The sequence below is a fragment of the Oncorhynchus mykiss genome, chromosome 2 (genome assembly GCF_013265735.2).
Source record: "Oncorhynchus mykiss isolate Arlee chromosome 2, USDA_OmykA_1.1, whole genome shotgun sequence".
NCBI classification, from domain to species: Eukaryota; Metazoa; Chordata; class Actinopteri; order Salmoniformes; family Salmonidae; genus Oncorhynchus; species Oncorhynchus mykiss.
The window spans coordinates 18,417,903-18,439,582 of record NC_048566.1 but is presented as its reverse complement, the minus strand read 5'-3'; the positions used below and the strand labels follow the sequence as shown (position 1 = coordinate 18,439,582).

The 21,680-nt window shown below is 45.3% G+C and overlaps 2 protein-coding genes across 10 annotated transcripts in view; both read right to left on the bottom strand.

Annotated features, from left to right (window-relative positions):
- On the bottom strand, positions 1 to 2,510 carry si:ch211-120k19.1 (Mpv17/PMP22 family protein). Of its 4 annotated transcripts, none has more exons than XM_021622377.2 (6): positions 2,172 to 2,501; positions 1,513 to 1,583; positions 798 to 1,223; positions 546 to 616; positions 407 to 436; positions 1 to 247 (listed from the first exon to the last, which is right to left on the bottom strand). In XM_021622377.2, the coding sequence occupies exons 3-6, from the start codon at positions 1,216 to 1,218 to the stop codon at positions 113 to 115; spliced, it is 657 nt and encodes a 218-aa protein (XP_021478052.2). In that variant the 5' UTR covers positions 1,219 to 1,223; positions 1,513 to 1,583; positions 2,172 to 2,501; the 3' UTR covers positions 1 to 112. The 4 variants fall into 4 exon arrangements, with proteins under 4 accessions (XP_021478052.2, XP_021478046.2, XP_021478043.2 ...); XM_021622371.2 differs by having other exon boundaries at positions 1,513 to 1,719; positions 2,172 to 2,424; XM_021622368.2 differs by having other exon boundaries at positions 1,513 to 1,679; positions 2,172 to 2,423.
- A 3,374-nt stretch (positions 2,511 to 5,884) lies between these two features.
- The window catches only part of LOC110534321 (myosin-10-like), an 83,948-nt gene continuing 68,152 nt past the window's right edge, over positions 5,885 to 21,680 (bottom strand). For 5 of the 6 annotated variants that reach the window (XM_036940351.1, XM_036940384.1, XM_036940353.1 and 2 more), the window contains 14 exons: positions 20,274 to 20,426; positions 19,902 to 20,150; positions 19,698 to 19,811; positions 19,482 to 19,580; positions 19,155 to 19,367; positions 18,843 to 19,004; positions 18,540 to 18,668; positions 18,304 to 18,392; positions 17,947 to 18,070; positions 17,406 to 17,614; positions 15,661 to 15,769; positions 14,625 to 14,797; positions 14,266 to 14,325; positions 5,885 to 12,026 (listed from right to left, as the gene is read on the bottom strand). In XM_036940351.1, coding sequence (XP_036796246.1) covers positions 11,867 to 12,026; positions 14,266 to 14,325; positions 14,625 to 14,797; positions 15,661 to 15,769; positions 17,406 to 17,614; positions 17,947 to 18,070; positions 18,304 to 18,392; positions 18,540 to 18,668; positions 18,843 to 19,004; positions 19,155 to 19,367; positions 19,482 to 19,580; positions 19,698 to 19,811; positions 19,902 to 20,150; positions 20,274 to 20,426 — 2,043 coding nt within the window. In that variant the 3' untranslated portion in view covers positions 5,885 to 11,866. The remainder of the gene's footprint in view (positions 12,027 to 14,265; positions 14,326 to 14,624; positions 14,798 to 15,660; positions 15,770 to 17,405; positions 17,615 to 17,946; positions 18,071 to 18,303; positions 18,393 to 18,539; positions 18,669 to 18,842; positions 19,005 to 19,154; positions 19,368 to 19,481; positions 19,581 to 19,697; positions 19,812 to 19,901; positions 20,151 to 20,273; positions 20,427 to 21,680) is intronic. The other variant, XM_036940378.1, reaches the window with a different exon arrangement.

Here is a 21,680-nt window from a genome sequence, read left to right as displayed (position 1 = left end):
TTCTTTAAAATAACTACTTTAATCAAGTTATAAGCGTGCAGCACATAAAAGCTATTCAATTAAATAATTGTCACAATTTTGTCATCACACAACTCATCCAATAACATCCATATCAGTGAGAGGGGGGTTTGGTTTGTGTATCATCTTTCTGCTGTCTGAAATGGCACAGGAATACTGTCCACACCAGCGTGATGCCACCCACAAACACTGTACGAGCAACTGGGGGAACCAGGGAGAAATTCAATGCCTGAGAGAGAGAGAGAGAGATAGAGAGAGAGAGAGAGAGAGAGAGAGAGAGAGAGAGAGAGAGAGAGAGAGAGAGAGAGAGAGGGGGAGAAAGAGAGAGAGAGATCAGTGTGTGTGTGTGTGTGTGTGTATGCATATAATGTGTTGTTATTGTTTATACCTGCATTGTTGACCAGTACACCACTCCAGTCTGTCATACACAACAAAAGAGAGGGAGACAGAGAGACCATTAATGTGGTTGTGGTGACCTAGACTTTCCTCTCTTCCTTCAGCAACTAATTCATGCTCTGCATCCTTACCTTGTATGAAGTCCAGAATTTCTCCCTCCAGTTTTCCAATGGGTCCTCTTTGTTTTCTAATACACTAAGACCTTAAAAAGAGTAATTCATATTATAGAACAATGTTTAAGTCTTACACATTGAAAGTTATATCACACCAACAGATACACACACACATGCATGCGCGTGTAGCACTTGGGGATGTGTGAAACTTACTCCTCAGCCACGCACGCACGCACGCACGCACGCACGCACACACACACACACACACACCTATGAAGAAGGCACTGATAGTAGCGGGGGCAGCAACCAGTTGATCCAGCACTACCTTCCCTGACACCTTTTTGGCCCCTCCCCCTGGCAACATCCTCTCCAGCCCCTTCAGCCAATGGTAGTTGAAATTGGCATGGAAACAGAACCCAACAAAGGCCACTCGAGCGGTCTGGGACCAGTCAATATCAGCCCATGTTGTGACACTTTTAGTACCAGTGGAAATATTGGTTCCCTCCATGTTAAGCTTGGCCCCCTCTGAGCCATGGATGGTGTGTGTTCCCTTGTCTGTGTTTAATCCTCCACTCTGTTTCCCTCCAAGCATGCTTTGCTGTATGAGGTCCGCGGATGCGAACAGGGTTGTGTATCCGACCACATTGCTGATGTAGGGGTGGGCCTTAAACAAGGCCCAGGCTCGACTCATGGTTACTGGTGAATTCAGGGGAGAAACAAAGTGTTAACATTATGGAATAAGAAAGAAAACATTCCTTATGACTAATGAATTATATTTCACTTACTTATAGGCTATCAGCATCACAAGCTAGATTCACTGATCATTTTATTTTGGATAAAAGTTTCATTACACCATATTTTCTACGGTCCCAATCCTCAAAGCAAGTGGGCTATGACAGATAAATTCAACAAAATAACCTTGTCGTTTTGCCTTGTCCAATTGAGCTCTGACTCCTTGCTTTAGGCAAAGAGAGAGACAACTTACCTTACAACTTAGCTGTCTCATCCACCGCTTGGAACACAGCAGTGGCAGAGGCACAAGATTCACAGTGCTTGCTGCTGGAGGACACGGAAGGGTGGGTCAATGGAATTCTCAGCCAATAAGAGGCAGGTTCTCAGAGGTCAGAGAGGTCTGCTTGGCTGGTCAAAGTTCTGTCAGAGGGAGTGTGATAAGGCTTTACCTAGTAGCCTTCTTTTGCAATGAAAGCATGTGAGAAAAGCACAGATGGGGAAAGCAGGAGGGAGAGTGAATGGATACATGGAGGAAAAGAGCTAGAGGGATACAGAATGTAGTGTTCAGAACATGAATTAGACAGATCTGATGAATAGCAAGAGTCGTCATACTGGTACAATACCAACAATCAAACTAAATCCGGTATAACTACAGTGCTACTACCACTATGCTTCTAAAGTAGCCTACTGTACTAGCCTATTAAATGCAGGACATTTGACTGATGCTCTCAGATCGTGTGTGTTTATAACTGACTTTGGTGGGAGAATGGTATTACGTTTCTCAACACATTCCCATTCATTGCCACAGCCATGTGTATGTGGCTACTTGCTGCAAAACTGCCAATAGTGACAACAAAGATCCACACTCCTACTCTTTACTGCTGGAAAAGGGTTATGAGTGATGTCACTTACCAAAGTAATGGTCCACAGTATAAGTCAGCAAATCTATACCAACATGCCGTTTCTCAAAGGCAGAGTAGACCCTGGTCTCACGCATGTGGCTGCACTAAAAATAGATGCCACTCCTGAAACCACACTTCCCTCCTTTGGTTACCCGTGGTAAGTTGAATTTACAATGATAAGCACAGTGTATATATTTAAAGGAATAGTTCACCCCAAACTCCCAATTACATGGAATAAGATGGTGGCAATCATTTCCGCTCACACTTTGGGATGGAGGCCTATAGATTTTCCTATTTGAAATAACACACACACGCACTACCCGTTATTCAGTTATGCGGTGAGGATAGTCTATTAATTCGCTGTGCTACCATTGATATGTAAAATAGAGTGCTAGGACAGACCTCTGCAGAACCTAAAGGGCAATGTGCCATTAGCAACCACCTCAGCTCTGAGCTCAGAAAATGTGATAATGAACAGCTTGTTAAGTACCTCAACTGGTGCGTTGTGTCTTTCAGTAGTTAACAAGCTGCCTTTAGTGTTCCTCACAATGGAGATGTGCGCCTACGCTTCTACAAGCAGTTGACTTCTCAGATAATTGCCCTCTTTCTTGTCTCTGTCTCTCATCCCTCACTTCCTCAACCACTCTTCATTTGTCGGGCTGCTCTGTCTCAGAGCAGGGGATTGATGTGTGACACATACACACACACACACACACAATCAACCACGAAACCCCACCTCTCTCTCTATCTGTACCTCAACCTGTCTTTCTGCCACATTATTGGGAGTCAGTCTACAGAACTAGAGATAGCCACAGCAGTGCCAAGGTGAGTTTTCTTTGTATTGTTCTATATTGTAGAATCGTTTTTGTTTAATAAGTGGTTTTGATGGTCCAGCTTGGAGCATGATGCTGGCATCCCTAATGTTATGGGTTTGATTCTTGCATGGACCGTTATTCTGTCTGCTAAATGACCATTATTTAATCATTCCAATTACACCTTGGACAGAATCTTCCCTGAAAATAGTCGGCTGGACCAATTATTAGAAGGTTTTGGTTATTGTTTTAAACCAATGTAATATCTGAACAATTATGGGATACCCTAATATGTTACAGGAGTGCCCAGCCCACTTGTGTGGGTTTTGTTTCTGTAGGTCCTGTTGGTTCAGTTTAAGACTCAGTGAAGTTGTAGTTTCACAATTGTGGCAACAGATTTCATGTCTCATGTAGGTTGACATTTTTGTTGTTGTTGTTGCATTCTGGTGTTCCACTGAAAATGTGAAACTGAATAATTCTAACTTAGACATTGTAGATAGTCCTTCAAGATTACACTACGAGTTTCCCACATTTCAATGGTTCTGTTACAAGTCATATCTGCTGCCACTTCTAGTGGTATATGCTCCCATATGGTGGGAAGCTCACAAGAAATGTCTTTGGACTTAGGGAAACTCATATTTGACCTTATCCCCCTCTCCTAATGTTGATACCTCTGTTACCCCTCCCACCTCATCCTTCTCTCTCACCACATCCCCGATTAATACCCCAGACCTGTTACTCCTCTCTTCCCTTCTCCTCCTTCCAGCCATGCGTCCATCCAACTCTGTGACCTTTGAACCCAGGGTGGAGCGAGGTGTTCCCTGGGGTCGCGACCTCTTTACTTTTGTAACATCAGCAGCAGGCCACATGATGCGGACACTCCAGAGACCAAGGAAGAACAGGCCATCCAAACGTCAAGTCAACCACCGGCGCTTCCTACACAACATGATCCAGAGGTGTGTGTGTGTACCGTATGTGTTTCTGGTGAGAGTGAGTGCCATTATAAGATGCCTTAAACTAAAATGTTATACTGCCCCTTCTCTCAAACAGGAAGTTTGCAGAGATAGAGGCAGCCAATCACCAGCTTGTGTCTGTCCTCTTCTCAACGGAGGTAGCGAATAGCGACACACCTTCCCCATCACGACAGCCAATAACCACTGACCAATCTAACAGCACCTCTAAAGAAGGTATTCTCTCTTTAATTATCCAGGTGACTTGATGCATAAATTAAGCAAACTGGGCTCCTATGATGTTTATACTTATCTTCACTTTTTGTCCTTTCTCCTCCCTCTGAATGAACCCCCATGACTCAGACTTCCCTCCAGCTCCTGTAAGTGCAGAAGCAAACCTTTCCCTTTGTTCACATGAAACTGAAGCCCTTGCAACAGAACAGAAAGACCCTGGAGACCAATGGAGGAGACTCTACCCCAAACATCTCCAAATGGACCAGCCCAACAGCAACACTCCAAGTAAAGGAACATACCAAACGACTCATAAACAGTGGGGCAGAACAGAAAAGCCAACTGACTATAGATCATCCATAACATCAGAGAAAACCATTGTCTTAGAACAAGAGGAGGAACACTTTCACAAAGAACCCTTCAGTTGTGATGTCACTTCACAGGAGAGCCTTTATAGCTGGATAGACAGCATTAGAGAGAAATATGAAACACAACTCAGACGCGACTCAAATTCAAATATCATAGCCCCAACTCAAAACCAGAGGGCCCTACCTCTAAACTTTGATACCTCAACTTTCAACCCAACACCCCTCTCTCCCGGACTCTCCCCTCTGTCTCTAGATTCCTGTGACTTTGGGGTCACAACGGTCGCAGACAACTCCGCTTGCTCCCAGTCCCAAAACAATATGTCAGACAGTGACACAGTGGAGAGCCAGAGAATGGACATGTTGAGCCTGTGGGACTCAGAGGTTGAACCACAGAATGATGGGGATCCGCCGGCCCATCTAGAGACCATCCGGGGGTATCCTGGTGATGAGAGGAGCCTAGGTGATAAGGCGCACGTTGATGACATCACGTTTCTGAACCAATCCGAAAGTTTCATAGAGAAGTTGATGCTCCACACCAGCAGCAGGAGTGACGGTAGATCTGAGATGGAGAGGATTGACTGTGATGGAGGGCAGTATGAATACGGATCTGGATACGGATGTTCTATTGATCCAGTAACAGCCATAAGAGACTTCATTAGTGGCCAGGGCAGCTCACAGTGTATGTTGGAGAGTGCTGTGGGAAGACAAGGTACAGATAGGCAGTTCACCTGTTTAAATATTAACCCAAACCAACTGTCCACCTCTGTAGGCTACCATTGTGACTTCCCAGACCCCAACATCCTTCAGAGGTCTTGTCCCCAACAAGATGGTACCTTCTCATTGGTGAATGATGATATGAATCAGAATTGTATTCCCTATGAGGGAGTGGCCACATCCTTCCCGGCCCTAGTTCACACCCCTCATCCACATCAGGTTCTGACCCCGCCCCTGGAAGATGATTGGCTGTTCACTGATATCATGGGGGCCCATCAGTGTGAGTAGTGGGTCCCGCTACTGCCCAAATTCGCTGCAGTGCCACTAAAAAGGGGGAATGATACTTCACCTTATAAATGATCTATTGTGGTTTGACTGTATTACTGTATTCCGTGGTTTGACTGTATTACTGTATTCTGTGGTTTGACTGTATTACTGTATTCCGTGGTTTGACTGTATTACTGTATTCCGTGGTTTGACTGTATTACTGTATTCCCTTCTTTATGTGTGTAATGTTAACTTATTGATAAATGGTGAAACGTAATTAAGTAAGTCAGTGTTAGTCTCTCCTTACATTAAATTACAGTAAATGTGTACATGTAACTGAGTGTTCACCAAACCAATTAACAAATTGAAACACACAAAATGTCAAAACCAACAACATATATTAAAGTTCATCCCAGTCAGATATGTTTTATAATTACAGCATCAAACAAAAAAATGATAATAAACAACACATTTCCAAAACGTTCAATTTCCACAGAAGCCATAAAAGAAAGAAAACAAAATAATATAATAATTATAACACCTTTGAAAAAGCACCGGTCTCTCTACAGCGGCACAGACACTTCATTCCAGGGGTCAGCCTTTAACCTTTAACCTCAAACCAACCTTCCTACTACTTCCCCTGAAGACCAAACCTAGATAGTTTAAAATGTAGTGATCTTAATTTTCACAACTTTAAAGTGACAGTTTGCATCCAAATAACATTTAAAACATCTGCTCAGATCTTTGACAAATCAGTTAGATTTACATATAAAATCTGCATCATCTCCAGAGAGATGGGACTGACTGTGAACCAATGCCAGCCACTGATACTGCCGGAGTCTGCCCTCTATTGGTGCATATGTAAAGTGCAGCATTTACAGTAACTTACAAAAAAAGTACATTTTGCCAAATAAATCACATGAAGTGGAAGAAAAAATAGACCAAATACATGTCATCATGTTTTCTATAATCAAATACTAATAGAACTTATTGTTAATTCAAAGATCCCATGTCCTCATTAGGCTGCTAGTTCTGAAGATCTGACTGTTTCTATAGTACTGTCATGAAAATGATCCAAAGGGATCTTGGCTTTGCTCTCCACTGTGTCAAGCTTGACATGAGATAATGATGGGGAACTGTAACTTTACTTTCCACTGCGTCAAGCTTGACATGAGATAATGATGGGGAACTGTAACTTTGCTCTCCACTGTGTCAAGCTTAACATGAGATAATGATGGGGAACTGTAACTTTGCTCTCCACTGTGTCAAGCTTAACATGAGATAATGATGGGGAACTGTAACTTTGCTCTCCACTGTGTCAAGCTTAACATGAGATAATGATGGGGAACTGTAACTTTTCTCTCCACAGTTTCAAGCTTAACATGAGATAATAATGGGGAACTGTAACTTTTCTCTCCACAGTGTCAAGCTTAACATGAGATAATGATGGGGAACTGTAACTTTGCTCTCCACTGCGTCAAGCTTAACATGAGATAATGATGGGGAACTGTAACTTTGCTCTCCACTGCATCAAGCTTGACATGAGATAATGATGGGGAACTGTAAGTTTGCTCTCCACTGTGTCAAGCTTGGCATGAGATAATGATGGGGAACTGTAACTTTGCTCTCCACTACATCAAGCTTAACATGAGCTAATGATGGGGAACTGTAACTTTGCTCTCCACTGTGTCAAGCTTAACATGAGATAATGATGGGGAACTGTAACTTTGCTCTCCACTGCATCAAGCTTAACATGAGATAATGATGGGGAACTGTAACTTTGCTCTCCACTACATCAAGCTTAACATGAGATAATGATGGGGAACTGTAACTTTGCTCTCCACTGCATCAAGCTTGACATGAGATAATGATGGGGAACTGTAACTTTGCTCTCCACTGCATCAAGCTTGACATGAGATAATGATGGGGAACTGTAACTTTGCTCTCCACTGCATCAAGCTTGACATGAGATAATGATGGGGAACTGTAACTTTACTTTCCACTGTGTCAAGCTTAACATGAGATAATGATGGGGAACTGTAACTTTGCTCTCCACTGCATCAAGCTTGACATGAGATAATGATGGGGAACTGTAACTTTGCTCTCCACTGTGTCAAGCTTAACATGAGATAATGATGGGGAACTGTAACTTTGCTCTCCACTGTGTCAAGCTTAACATGAGATAATGATGGGGAACTGTAACTTTGCTCTCCACTGTGTCAAGCTTAACATGAGATAATGATGGGGAACTGTAACTTTGCTCTCCACTGCATCAAGTTTGGCATGAGATAATGATTGGGAACTGTAACTTTGCTCTCCACTGTGTCAAGCTTAACATGAGATAATGATGGGGAACTGTAAGTTTGCTCTCCACTGTGTCAAGCTTAACATGAGATAATGATGGGGAACTGTAACGTTGCTCTCCACTGTGTCAAGCTTAACATGAGATAATGATGGGAAACTGTAACTTTGCTCTCCACTGTGTCAAGCTTGACATGAGATAATGATGGGGAACTGTAACTTTACTTTCCACTGTGTCAAGCTTGACATGAGATAATGATGGGGAACTGTAACTTTACTTTCCACTGTGTCAAGCTTAACATGAGATAATGATGGGGAACTGTAACGTTGCTCTCCACTGTGTCAAGCTTGACATGAGATAATGATGGGGAACTGTAACTTTTCTCTCCACTGTGTCAAGCTTAACATGAGATAATGATGGGGAACTGTAACTTTGCTCTCCACTACATCAAGCTTGACATGAGATAATGATGGGGAACTGTAACTTTGCTCTCCACTGTGTCAAGCTTAACATGAGATAATGATGGGGAACTGTAACTTTGCTCTCCACTGTGTCAAGCTTAACATGAGATAATGATGGGGAACTGTAACTTTGCTCTCCACTGCATCAAGCTTGACATGAGATAATGATGGGGAACTGTAACTTTGCTCTCCACTGTGTCAAGCTTGACATGAGATAATGATGGGGAACTGTAACTTTGCTCTCCACTGTGTCAAGCTTAACATGAGATAATGATGGGGAACTGTAACTTTTCTCTCCACTGCATCAAGCTTGACATGAGATAATGATGGGGAACTGTAACTTTGCTCTCCACTGTGTCAAGCTTAACATGAGATAATGATGGGGAACTGTAACTTTGCTCTTTAAACAACCTTTTAGTTGTTCAACCCTGCATGCTTTTCAAGGGGAATGTCCTAGTCTTATGTGGAGGGAGATAAATACTCTTCCTTGTACAAGAGCAGACAACCGTGAGACTATGCGGCCAATGCTATAATCAATGGAATGCACCGCCATGCAAATACGTAGTGTTTAACTAGACTGAGCAGCGAAACGTCCCTATGTCAAGGTGTCGTGTGTCTGTAAGAACAGTATGTGGACAGGATATTTATTCTCTGTACAGACTTCTGTTGTGTCAGGCAGAGAGGTTCTGGGGCTGAGAGGAGTTCAAATATAAACAATATACACTAACAAAAAGGTTTTGCACTTGTTAAACTTGAATGAATGGTGAATGTTGTTGGAGATTAAAGGGGGCGGGGCATGTATCCTCTAAAACCATATCTTCTAACTGGCTAGAAATCTCCCTGTCTGTCACTTAATGAAAAGACAACACTTTGGAAGATTCGACCCCTTATGACTTCCACAAAAACACTATTATGATATAAGGGGAGGGAAGCCTAGAGCGTTACTGTTCTAGAATGATCTATTCAGAAATTCCGGGTAGAAACAGGGTTTTCTTGGTGCTTCATAGGACAGATCTGAAGACAATGAACTCAACGGAAGTTGCTGGAAAAAGTCCTCCACTTTGGTCTGTTATTCCAGAGGGTAGTTCTATGGATTACAGTGGAAATTCCTCCAACCAGTCTCTGCCCTACTACTCTACTTGAATCTATTCTATTCTACTACGTATACAATAAGTCCCTTTTCTCATCCATACGCCCACCATTTGGTTAAACACAAAAGCTTTGTTCCATAAATATATTACACAATGAATGAATTTAAAAAAACAATATTACAATGTACAATATGTCTGTTTGATAAACACAAAAGATATGGATGCTTATGATATGTTGAGAATGACTAGCAGTCTCAAAACACCAACATTACGTCCTCAATTTTCACATGTTCCTGTTCTGTGTAAGAGATTCCAGTGTCCTGCTCCACAGGTGAGTTCTGATGTAGTGTTGGTTACTGTCTTAAATGCCTGTCATCTCTCTGTCCAATATATTTCCAGTGCATTCCCTACTAACCAAGACCTACAAACTTCCCTAACATCCTGATACACTGTCAAATAGAACAACCAATACCCCATCCAGGAATTATTCAACAACACAAGTCTACATAGATAGACAGATGTTGTTAACCACAATCTACCTAGTAATTGTGATTCTGTTCTTAACCTCTCTCTATTGCCATGGTTACAGTATGTGTGAGGCCCTGCCTTCCTTTCCATCAGTGCCAGTGATACCATACCAGTATGTCATCTACCAATGATATGTCTGAACAGACTGGAAAGAATACAAAAAACAACCAGCGGCAATAAATAATGGAGGATTTTACTCATATTCAGACTGATATAAATGACATAGATTCAACTGCCTGTACTTATAAGTAGCGATATGTTAAAAACTTAAAGAAACTATCTACCTACTGTATCTATCTACCTACTGTACCTATGCAATCCATTGGCCTAACTACAGTAACTACCTATCTGTCTCAATCCAAAAAGGTCAATGAATGTCTAGATAACCCAGATCAGAGCACAGCACCGAAGACAGACTGCATGGTTTGTTTTGCAATAGTGTTTGATGCAACTGCAACAGCATGTTTGGTTGTCATCGCTTCTCATGACAAAAGATAGCAACATTTCATCATCTTATGACAATCATAAGATGGATTGATAAGGTCTACGATGATGCCGGTGCTTATGCCCTAGCCAGTTTCACCAGTATGTGTGATGATGGAGTGAAATATCATCTAGTCTTTTTCTATAGAAACTTGACGCTGGCTTCATTCTTCGTTGTGCATACAACAGCAAGGTTGATTATCATTTTTCATTTTTTCCTCTCTCACTTAACCCTCTTCCCTGATTGATATTTCCCCCATATATGACCTAATTCAAACTACAAACAAATTAGTAATATATCCTAAAATACTTCACAGACATTCTGTGTTTGTTTTCTAAAATACATTTTAAAATAACAACTTGGCCTTAAATTGAAATTCAAGTGAGAGAGAGAAAGATGAACAACTCATGGGAGCTTCTCCCAGGCTTGTTAAAAGACAGAAGAGCATATCAGCTGTCTTTCACACCAGCAGTCAATGAGCGATTACCTTTTCCAAGACACACACTGACAGAGGGACTACATACATAGAAACATGAATCAGTCCCCTGTGTGTGTGTGTGTGTGTGTGTGTGCATGTGTGTGTGTGTTTCTCTAGTCTTGCAAAATGTCTTCCCAAACATGCAGATTGTCATTAACCCTTTGAGGAGTGGAACAGTATTCGGAGTGTTTTATTCCAGGATTCTACAGCATTCTAGAACATTTAGCAGCCCTTTGCGATGTCCTCAACTAGAACGCTAAACACAGGCGGGATATTGTCAGAGTTCCTCAAAGGGTTAAACATGGCCTTACATTGATAGTGGCCAGTAGCCATCTTACTTCTGCCATTTGAATCATAATACAGTATCATAATAATAGAACATGGCTATGATGATAGAATTCACTTTCCCTCAGATTTCTGGGAGATGAAGTTTCCCCCAGTGAGAATACAGTCCATATTCTTGCTCACGAATCATCAACAAATCCTCTTCCCCCCCTTAAATTGTGTGTGTGTGTGTGAGAGAGAGAGAGTGTGTGTGAGTGTGTGTGTATGCTCCCTGTTCTAGTTTGGACTGCAGAGGAAATAGTTTAAAGAAGTGCAGGATCAGTAAGTCAGTCTATGTGAGGGTGTATTTGTATGTACATATACATGTATGCAGGCCTATGTGTACATATACATGTATGCAGGCCTATGTGTACATATACATGTATGCAGGCCTATGTGTACATATACATGTATGCAGGCCTATGTGTACATATACATGTATGCAGGCCTATGTGTACATATACATGTATGCAGGCCTATGTGTACATATACATGTATGCAGGTCTATGTGTACATATACATGTATGCAGGCCTATGTGTACATATACATGTATGCAGGCCTATGTGTACATATACATGTATGCAGGCCTATGTGTCTGTGTGAGTATGTATCTGTATGTATGCGTGTGTGTTTGTGTGTGTATTACTCAGTGTCGTTGAGGCTGTATGGTGGGGGGGGTCCTAGACTGTTGTTTTCAGAGGGGGGTGTGGGGGTGCCGGGGCCAGTTCCGGGGCCAGTACCAGAAGAAGGAGTCGGGGGGGGGGGGGGGCTCCTCCGAGTCAGAGTTCTCACACGACAGATCATCCACCAACGCCCTGCGACCTGAGCGCATCCCAAGGGGCATCGGAGCACGCCTGGCGGGAGAGAGGTGGTAGAGAGGGTCATGGAGATGGAGAGGAGATAAAGGGAGGGTTCATACAGTGCATTTGGAAAGTATTCAGATCCCTTGACCTTTTTCAACATGTTGTTACATTACAGCCTTATTGTAAAATGGATTAAACCATTCCCCCCCCCCTCATCAATCCACACACAATACCCCATAATGACATAGCAAAAACAGGTTTTTATACATTTCAAACTTTTATACAAAAATGTAAAACTGAAATATCACATTTACATAAGTATTCAGTCCCTTTACTCAGAGCTTTGTTATCATCACAGATCTCTCTGTACATCTTTCCCTCGATCCTGACTAGTCTCCCAGTCCCTGCTGATGAACATTTTCCCCACAGCATGATGCTGCCACCACCATGCTTCACCGTAGGGATGGTGCCAGGTTTCCTCCAGAAGTAACACTTGGCATTCAGGCCAGAGTGCAATCTTGGTTTCCTCAGACCAGAGAATCTTGTTTCTGTCACGCCCTGATCTGTTTCACCTGTTCCTGTTATTAACTCCAGGTGCTGCTTGTTTTCCCCAGTGTATTTATCCCTGTCTCTCTGTGCCAGTTCGTCTTATATGTTAGTCAAGTCAACCAGCTGTAATGTGGTCTGTGTGTAGCTGGTGTAGAGGAGTTAGGCGCAGGACAGTAGACATGAGTAAATAAACTTATTTTACTCAAAATAAACAAATACAATACAAACTAAGCGAGCCCACATAAACGGACCATATTACAAAAAAACAATCACTCACAAACAAACATGGGGGAACAGAGGGTAAATAATGAACATGTAATTGGGGCATTGAAACCAGGTGTGTAAAGACAAAGACAAAACAAATGGAAAATGAAAAGTGGATCGGCGATGGCTAGAAGGCCGGTGACGTGGACCGCCAAATGCCCCCCGAACAAGGAGAGGGACCGACTTCGGTGGAAGTCGTGACACCAGCGTGTTTTTCCCATTCTCCTTTTGCTATTCTCTTTTTGATAGTCCTCCCGGTTTTGACCCCTGCCTGACTCTGGACTTCTTTCCCACCTGCCTGATCATTCTGCCTGCCCTCACCTTGATTCTGCCTGCCCTTCAGTACCTTTTGGACTCTGAACTGGTTTTGACCCCTGCCTGACTCTGGACTTCTTTCCCGCCTGCCTGATCATCCTGCCTGCCCTGACCTTGACTCTTGGACTTTGACTCTTGGACCTTGACTCTTTGACCTTGACTTTTGGACTCTGAACTGGTTTTGACCTTTTGCCTGTCCACGACCATCCTCTTGCCTTACCTTGTGTCATGATAGTTTCTCATTGTCTGAGAGTCTTCAGGTGCCTTTTGGCAAACTACAAGCATGCTGTCATGTGCCTTTTACTGAGGAGTGGCTTCCATCTGGCCAATCCACCATAAAGGCCTGATTGATGGAGTGCTGCAGAGACGGTTGTCCTTCCGGAATGCTCTCCCATCTTCACAGAAGAACTATAGAGCTCTGTCAGAGGGACCATCGGGTTCTTGGTCACCAAGGCTCTTCTCCTCAGATTGCTCAGTATGGCTGGTTGGCTAGCTCTAGGAAGAGTCTTGGTTCTAAACTTCTTCCATTTTTTAGTACGCTTCCCCAGATCAGTGCCTCAACACAATCCTGTCTCGAAGCTCTACGGACAATTCCTTCGACCCCATGGCTTGGTTTATGCTCTGACATGCACTGTCAACTGTGGGACCTTATATAAACAGGTGCGTGCCTTTACAAATCATGTCCAATCAATATAATTTATTACAGGGGACTCCAATCATCTCAAGGATGATCAATGGAAACAGGATGAACCTGAGCTCAATTTCGAGTTTCATAGCTAAGGGTTTCAATAGTTATGTAAATAAGGTATTTCTGTTTATTTTTAATAAAAGATCAAGCATTTCCCCAATGTTTTTTCTCACTTTGTCATTATGGGGTATTGTGTGTAGATTGATTAACATTTCTTAAAATCCATTGTAGAATAAGTCTGTAACGTAACAAAATGTGGAAAAAGGGAAGGGGTCTACTTTCTGAAGTGTATGTCTGATATGTCTCTATGAGGGACTGGAAAGACAAGAGCCCTCTTGTGTTATAAAGGTTACTAAACCCCTGAGACATCAAACTAATGAGAGGACAGTATTTCCTCAGTTTAATACTGTAGTCCACACAACTAACAGAAATCTTAACTTAATGAATTGCACACGCACGCACACACAGACCTACTTCTCTGGTTTCCGTTCAGATGTGGTGATGCTGAGTGGATGGAGTGGAGTGTGAGGCAGACTGATGGACAGTGTGTCAGTGTTAGATGAGGTCAATGGAAGAAAAAACATGCAATAATACAACATGGTGGTAGTAGGTGGCAATGGAACTGCAAACATACAATGGATCTGGGAGGGTCACTCAGATTTCACACACACACACACACACACACACACACACACACACACACACACACACACACACACACACACACACACACACACACACACACACACACACACACACACACACACACACACACACACACACACACACACAAACACACACACACACACACACACACACAGTGGTAGTATTACCTGAGGTGGCTGCGTAGAGCGGTGATCTCGCGGGTCATGCTCTGGGAGCTGTCAGTCAGCTCCTCCATCTCTCTCTGCAGTTTACGTCTCTGGGCGTTGGAACGAGAGTTATCCTCCTCCACCTCCTCGAGCTGCCTCTTCAGCTGCCTCAGCCGGCCCATAGACTTATCCAACTGGGGAGAGGAGGGAGGGGGAAGGGTGTAGAGGGAGTGAGAGAGATGAAGAGAATGGTTCAAGTGGAAGAGGAGAAGACAATAGAAGAAGGGGGGAAGGGTATCAGAGAGGGCCAGAGGGAGACAGTTGGACAGATTAAGCACAGAACACGAGGACTGGGATTACATCCCACAGATTAAATTCCAGATGATTTTTGAGAGGGGGTCAGTATCACCTCTACCTCTACACTGTAGAGGGATTATTTTGTTCAGTATAATTTGGGAGGAGATAACCCCTACCTTCCCCTGGTGCCAGGGCTGGATTAGATTAGGATTGGGATTAGCAGGACCAACCACTCCTTTTGGGATGAAAACACACCCTACTGTATCTCGCCATCTCTATGGTGAACTCATAGAGAAGAGGTTTCATACCTGTTCTCTGGACTGGTCTGTACTGGTTCATACCTGTTCTCTGTACTGGTTCGTACTAGTTCTCTGTACTGGTCTGTACTGGTTCGTACCTGTTCTCTGTACTGGTCTATACTGGTTCGTACCTGTTCTCTGTACTGGTCTGTACTGGTTTGTACCTGTTCTCTGTACTGGTCTATACTGGCGCGTACTTGTTCTCTGCACTGGTCTGTACTGGTTCGTACCTGTTCTCTGTACTGGTCTGTACTGGTTCATACCTGTTCTCTGTACTGGTCTGTACTGGTTCGTACCTGTTCTCTGTACTGGTCTGTACTGGTTCGTACCTGTTCTCTGTACTGGTTTGTACTGGTTTGTACCTGTTCTCTGTACTGGTCTGTACTGGTTCGTACCTGTTCTCTGTACTGGTCTGTACTGGTTCGTACTTGTTCTCTGCACTGGTCTGTACTGGTTCGTACCTGTTCTCTGTACTGGTCTGCGTGTCTCCTCTCGTCCTCTGCCTGCATCATCACCTCCTTCAGTTTTTTCTCTGTCTTCCTCACCAGCTTGTTGGCTATCGCTCGCTCTCTGGGGGGAGGGGAGAAAGACTGTGAGTCATGTTTTATCCCCATACCCAGAACATACAGTCAGAATAGTAGTGGAAGAAGTTAGATGTTAGAGGGAGGAGATGGGAAGGAAAAGGAAGAGAGGGATGGGAGGAGAAGTAAAGAGTGAGGAAAGTAACAAGGCGAGAGAAGAAGTAACAAGGCGAGAGAAGAAAGTAACAAGGCGAGAGAAGAAAGTAACAAGGCGAGAGAAGAAAGTAACAAGGCGAGAGAAGAAGTAACAAGGCGAGAGAAGAAGTAACAAGGCGAGAGAAGAAAGTAACAAGGCGAGAGAAGAAAGTAACAAGGCGAGAGGAGAAAGTAACACGGCGAGAGAAGAAAGTAACACGGCGAGAGAAGAAAGTAACAAGGCGAGAGGAGAAAGTAACAAGGCGAGAGAAGAAAGTAACAAGGCGAGAGAAGAAAGTAACAAGGCGAGAGAAGAAGTAACAAGGCGAGAGAAGAAGTAACAAGGCGAGAGAAGAAGTAACAAGGCGAGAGAAGAAAGTAACAAGGCGAGAGAAGAAGAAACAAGGCGAGAGAAGAAGTAACCGGGCGAGAGGAGAAAGTAACAAGGCGAGAGAAGAAAGTAACAAGGCGAGAGAAGAAGTAACAAGGCGAGAGGAGAAAGTAACAAGGCGAGAGAAGAAGTAACAAGGCGAGAGAAGAAGTAACAAGGCGAGAGAAGAAAGTAACAAGGCGAGAGAAGAAAGTAACAAGGCGAGAGAAGAAAGTAACAAGGCGAGAGAAGAAGTAACAAGGCGAGAGAAGAAGTAACAAGGCGAGAGAAGAAAGTAACAAGGCGAGAGAAGAAAGTAACAAGGCGAGAGAAGAAAGTAACAAGGCGAGAGGAGAAAGTAACACGGCGAGAGAAGAAAGTAACAAGGCGAGAGAAGAAAGTAACAAGGCGAGAGGAGAAAGTAACAAGGCGAGAGAGGAAAGGAACAAGGCGAGAGAAGAAGTAACAAGGCGAGAGGAGAAGTAACAAGGTGAGAGAAGAAGTAACAAGGCGAGAGAAGAAGTAACAAGGCGTGAGAAGAAGTAACAAGGTGAGAGAAAAAGTAACAAGGCGAGAGAAGAAAGTAACAAGGCGAGAGAAGAAGTAACAAGGCGAGAGGAGAAAGTAACAAGGCGAGAGAAGAAGTAACAAGGCGAGAGAAGAAGTAACAAGGCGAGAGAAGAAGTAACAAGGCGAGAGAAGAAGTAACAAGGCGAGAGAGGAAAGGAACAAGGCGAGAGAAGAAGTAACAAGGCGAGAGGAGAAGTAACAAGGCGAGAGAAGAAGTAACAAGGCGAGAGAGGAAAGGAACAAGGCGAGAGAGGAAAGGAACAAGGCGAGAGAGGAAAGGAACAAGGCGAGAGAGGAAAGGAACAAGGCGAGAGAGGAAAGGAACAAGGCGAGAGAAGAAAGGAACATGGCGAGAGAAGAAAGGAACAAGGCGAGAGAAGAAGTAACAAGGCGAGAGAGGAAAGGAACAAGGCGAGAGAGGAAAGGAACAAGGCGAGAGAGGAAAGGAACAAGGCGAGAGAGGAAAGGAACAAGGCGAGAGAGGAAAGGAACAAGGCGAGAGAAGAAGTGTGAGGGGAAATCCATCAGTGAATGTGTGTGTTCCCCTCACTGTCTCTCCTGCTCCAGCTGCTCCTCCATGCCGTCCATCTTGGCCTCCAGGGCGGCGACACTGAGCCTGTGTTTTCCCCTGACAGCTCCCTCCATCTCCCCCAGCTTCAGCTTCAGCTCCTTGTTATGCCTCTCCAGAGCCTCCCTGGCCCCCTCAGCCTTCTGGCCCAGGGTCCTCTCTCCCTGCAGCTGCACCGTCAGAGTCTCCACCTGGGGAGGGAGGGGAGACAGAGGGATAGAAAGGGAGATTAAAACCAAGAAAAATGGACAAATGTAAATCGAGTCCCGTATACTGTGTGTGTGTGTGTGTGTGTGTGTGTGTGTGTGTGTGTGTGTGTGTGTGTGTCTATATGTGTGTGTGTGTGTGTGTGTGTCTGTGTGTGTGTGTGTGTGTGTCTGTGTGTGTGTGTGTGTGTCTGTGTGTGTGTGTGTGTGTGTCTGTGTGTGTGTGTGTGTGTCTGTGTGTGTGTGTGTGTGTGTGTGTGTGTGTGTGTGTGTCTATATGTGTGTGCGTGTAGGGGTAAGTGTGTGAGAGTGTGTACCTGAAGTGTTGTCTTCCTGTGTCTCTCGGCCACTAGTTCAGCATTGCTTTGCTCCTCCTCCAACTCCTCCTCCAGCTGAGTGACTCGCGCCTCCAACCTCCGCTTCTCATCACACAGAGCCGACCTGACAACACACACACCGTGAGTAATACACAGTAATACACACACCGTGAGTAATACACAGTAATACACACACCGTGAGTAATACACACGCATAATACACACACCGTGAGTAATACACACGCATAATACACAGTAATACACACACCGTGAGTAATACACACGCATAATACACAGTAATAAACACACATGAGTACACACACATACAGAAAGGAAAATAGAAAGAGAGATACTGACTTCCCGGTAGAGCTGTTGACAATCTCATCAGCCATCTCATCTCTCTCCTGCTGAGCCTGTCTCCTCATCTTCTCAGACACTGATAAATCCTACACACAGAGAGAGAGTCAGAGAGAGAGAGAAAGAGAGAGACAGACATAAGGAGAGAGACAGAGAGAGAAAGAGAGAGAGAGAGAGGGCGTTAGTATCCTAAAACACAAGAGTTTGTGTCTTCGCACACACACCAGCACACACACCTCTGTAAGCTGCAGTAACTCCGCCTCCAAGGTCTGCAAGCGCTTCTCTGTGTCTTTTGATTGGACGACCACCTCGTCACGGGCCAGCTTGGACTCATCCAGCTCACGAAGCACCTCCTTCATCTGAACCTGAGAGAGAGCGAAAAGGAGGGTTGATTAATATGGTTTTCTGTAAGGCTCTGTGCTGGGACACTTAACTTTCTCATTATAGCTGTGGTTTATATATCAGTTAACTGCACAGCATCTAATCTCAGACCGAGCAAGCAGCATTAGAAAGAAAGAGAGAAGGGGGGTGTAGCTTACCTGCAGTCTCCGTAGCTGCCTAAGCCCCTCCTCCCTGCCGCGATTGGCTGTCTCCACCTGGGCCTCAGCCTCCTGTAGCTCCCCCTCCAGCTGCTTCTTGACGGACATGGCCTGAGAGCGTTGACTTCTCTCCTCTTCTAGCTGGGTCTCCAACTCCCTCACCTGGGGGGGAAGAAGAGAAAGAGAAGAGGAGGGGGGAAGGAAAGAAAGGGAATAGCAGAGAAAGAGAGAAGTTTAGCATCTAATCCAAATGAATAACTGTCTCCCCATATTCAGGCTTGATACACCTCTTCTTCTCTCTTCTCTCCATACCTGTTTGTTGAGAGACCTCCTCTTCTCCTCTCCTTTCTCCTCCTTGGTGCTGATCTCTCTCTCAAACTGGGCCCTGAGGGCTTGGAGGGTGACCTCGAGCCTCAGTCTGGAGTTCTCCGCCTCCCCCAGCTCCTCCTCCAGCTCCTGGGTCTGAGTGCGCAGGGACTCTGCCTCTGTCTCCAGGGCCCGCCGGGAACGCTCCAACTCATGCACCTGACACAGGAGGAGAGAAATGTGTGAGATACATTTTCACTCTGCAATACAAATACACACATTCTCACACACACACACACACACACACACACACACACACACACACAGACATACATTCTTCCCCACGTCATCCTGTTGATTGACTAGTTGTTCCATGTCTATGCGGAGCTGCTTGTTAGATCTCTCCAGCTCGTCCCTCTGATCTTGGGCCTCCTGTAAGTGTGGATGGGAACAATGAAGTATCAACACTCACTATTACTTAGATGAAGATGAAAACAACTTTTTATGCTGATAGCTGGATAATAATGTGTGTAGTCACTCCAATGGTACCTGCAGGGCTCGTGCCAGTGCCAGGGAGCGTGTCTCCTTCTCTCTATTGTCTGCCTCGGCCCTGTCTCTCTCCTCAGCCAGCCGGGCACTCACCGCCTTCTCCTCTGACAGGCACTGAGGGGGCAAAGGGCAGGGGTTACATCACGGGATATTATGTCATTATGGTTACCTCTCACCTTTAACCTCTAACCCCTGAACTCTGACCTGGTCAAACTTCTTCTGCCTCTTCTCCAGGGTGGTGCAGTTCTGTCTCTCTCTCTGCAGGGCCAGGGTCATGTCCTCTATCTCCTCCCTCAGCCTCTCCCTCTGTCGCTCCACGCGTTCTTTCTCCTCCTCCTTCTGTCGTTCTCTCTGGACGGCCTGGTCTAGGTCTCTCTGCAGTTTCCTGCGCGTCTCCTCTCCTGCCTCCACCGCCCCATTCACCTCCTCCGACTGCCTCCGCAACTCAGCCAGCTAGAGGGAGAGCGGGAGAGAGGGAGTGATGGTGAGGAGGAAGATAGACTTACTGTAGAAGACAACTGAACATGTTTTATATTATAATCTAGAGGAAAGTTTTTTTTACACAATGATGATTACCTGCTGAGTGTGAGTCTGTATCTGCCTGGAGAGATCCTTGGCTCTCTCCTCTTCCTCCTCCACTCTCTCCATCAGTCCATTCCTCTCCTCCTCCAGAGCTCTCACCCTGGAGCCCAGAGCCAGCTTCTGACGAGTCTCATCCTGAAGTAGCTCCTGAGAGTGAAAGCAGGAAAGTGATCACGCTCTCCGTAGCCGATGTGAGTAAGACCTTTAAACTGGTCAACATTCACAAGGCCGCAGGGCCAGATGGATTACCAGGACGTGTACTCCGAGCATGTGCTGACCAACTTTCTAGTGTCTCACTGACCACCATAGTCCCTGTGCCCAAGTGTCTCACTGACCACCATAGTCCCTGTGCCCAAGTGTCTCACTGACCACCATAGTCCCTGTGCTCAAGTGTCTCCCTGACCACCATAGTCCCTGTGCCAAGTGTCTCACTGACCACCATAGTCCCTGTGCCCAAGTGTCTCCCTGACCACCATAGTCCCTGTGCTCAAGTGTCTCCCTGACCACCATAGTCCCTGTGCTCAAGTGTCTCACTGACCACCATAGTCCCTGTGCCCAAGTGTCTCACTGACCACCATAGTCCCTGTGCCCAAGTGTCTCCCTGACCACCATAGTCCCTGTGCTCAAGTGTCTCCCTGACCACCATAGTCCCTGTGCCCAAGTGTCTCCCTGACCACCATAGTCCCTGTGCCCAAGTGTCTCCCTGACCACCATAGTCCCTGTGCCAAAGTGTCTCCCTGACCACCATAGTCCCTGTGCCCAAGTGTCTCCCTGACCACCATAGTCCCTGTGCCCAAGTCTCTCCCTGACCACCATAGTCCCTGTGCCCCAGTGTCTCCCTGACCACCATAGTCCCTGTGCCCAAGTGTCTCCCTGACCACCATAGTCCCTGTGCCCAAGTGTCTCACTGACCACCATAGTCCCTGTGCCAAGTGTCTCACTGACCACCATAGTCCCTGTGCCCAAGTGTCTCCCTGACCACCATAGTCCCTGTGCCCAAGTGTCTCCCTGACCACCATAGTCCCTGTGCCCAAGTGTCTCACTGACCACCATAGTCCCTGTGCCCAAGTGTCTCACTGACCACCATAGTCCCTGTGCCCAAGTGTCTCCCTGACCACCATAGTCCCTGTGCTCAAGTGTCTCCCTGACCACTATAGTCCCTGTGCTCAAGTGCCTCCCTGACCACCATAGTCCCTGTGCCCAAGTGTCTCCCTGACCACCATAGTCCCTGTGCCCAAGTGTCTCACTGACCACCATAGTCCCTGTGCCCAAGTGTCTCACTGACCACCATAGTCCCTGTGCCCAAGTGTCTCACTGACCACCATAGTCCCTGTGCCCAAGTGTCTCACTGACCACCATAGTCCCTGTGCTCAAGTGTCTCACTGACCACCATAGTCCCTG

Bases quoted from the DNA above. Each gene is read 5' to 3' on its own strand.
- si:ch211-120k19.1 (XM_021622377.2), bottom strand. From the start codon at position 1,218: ATGAGTCGAGCCTGGGCCTTGTTTAAGGCCCACCCCTACATCAGCAAT. The intron at 437-545 runs GTAAGGATGCAG...TGTGTATGACAG, and splicing joins AATTCTGGACTTCATACAAG to ACTGGAGTGGTGTACTGGTC. The intron at 248-406 runs GTATAAACAATA...TCTCTCTCTCAG, and splicing joins TGTACTGGTCAACAATGCAG to GCATTGAATTTCTCCCTGGT.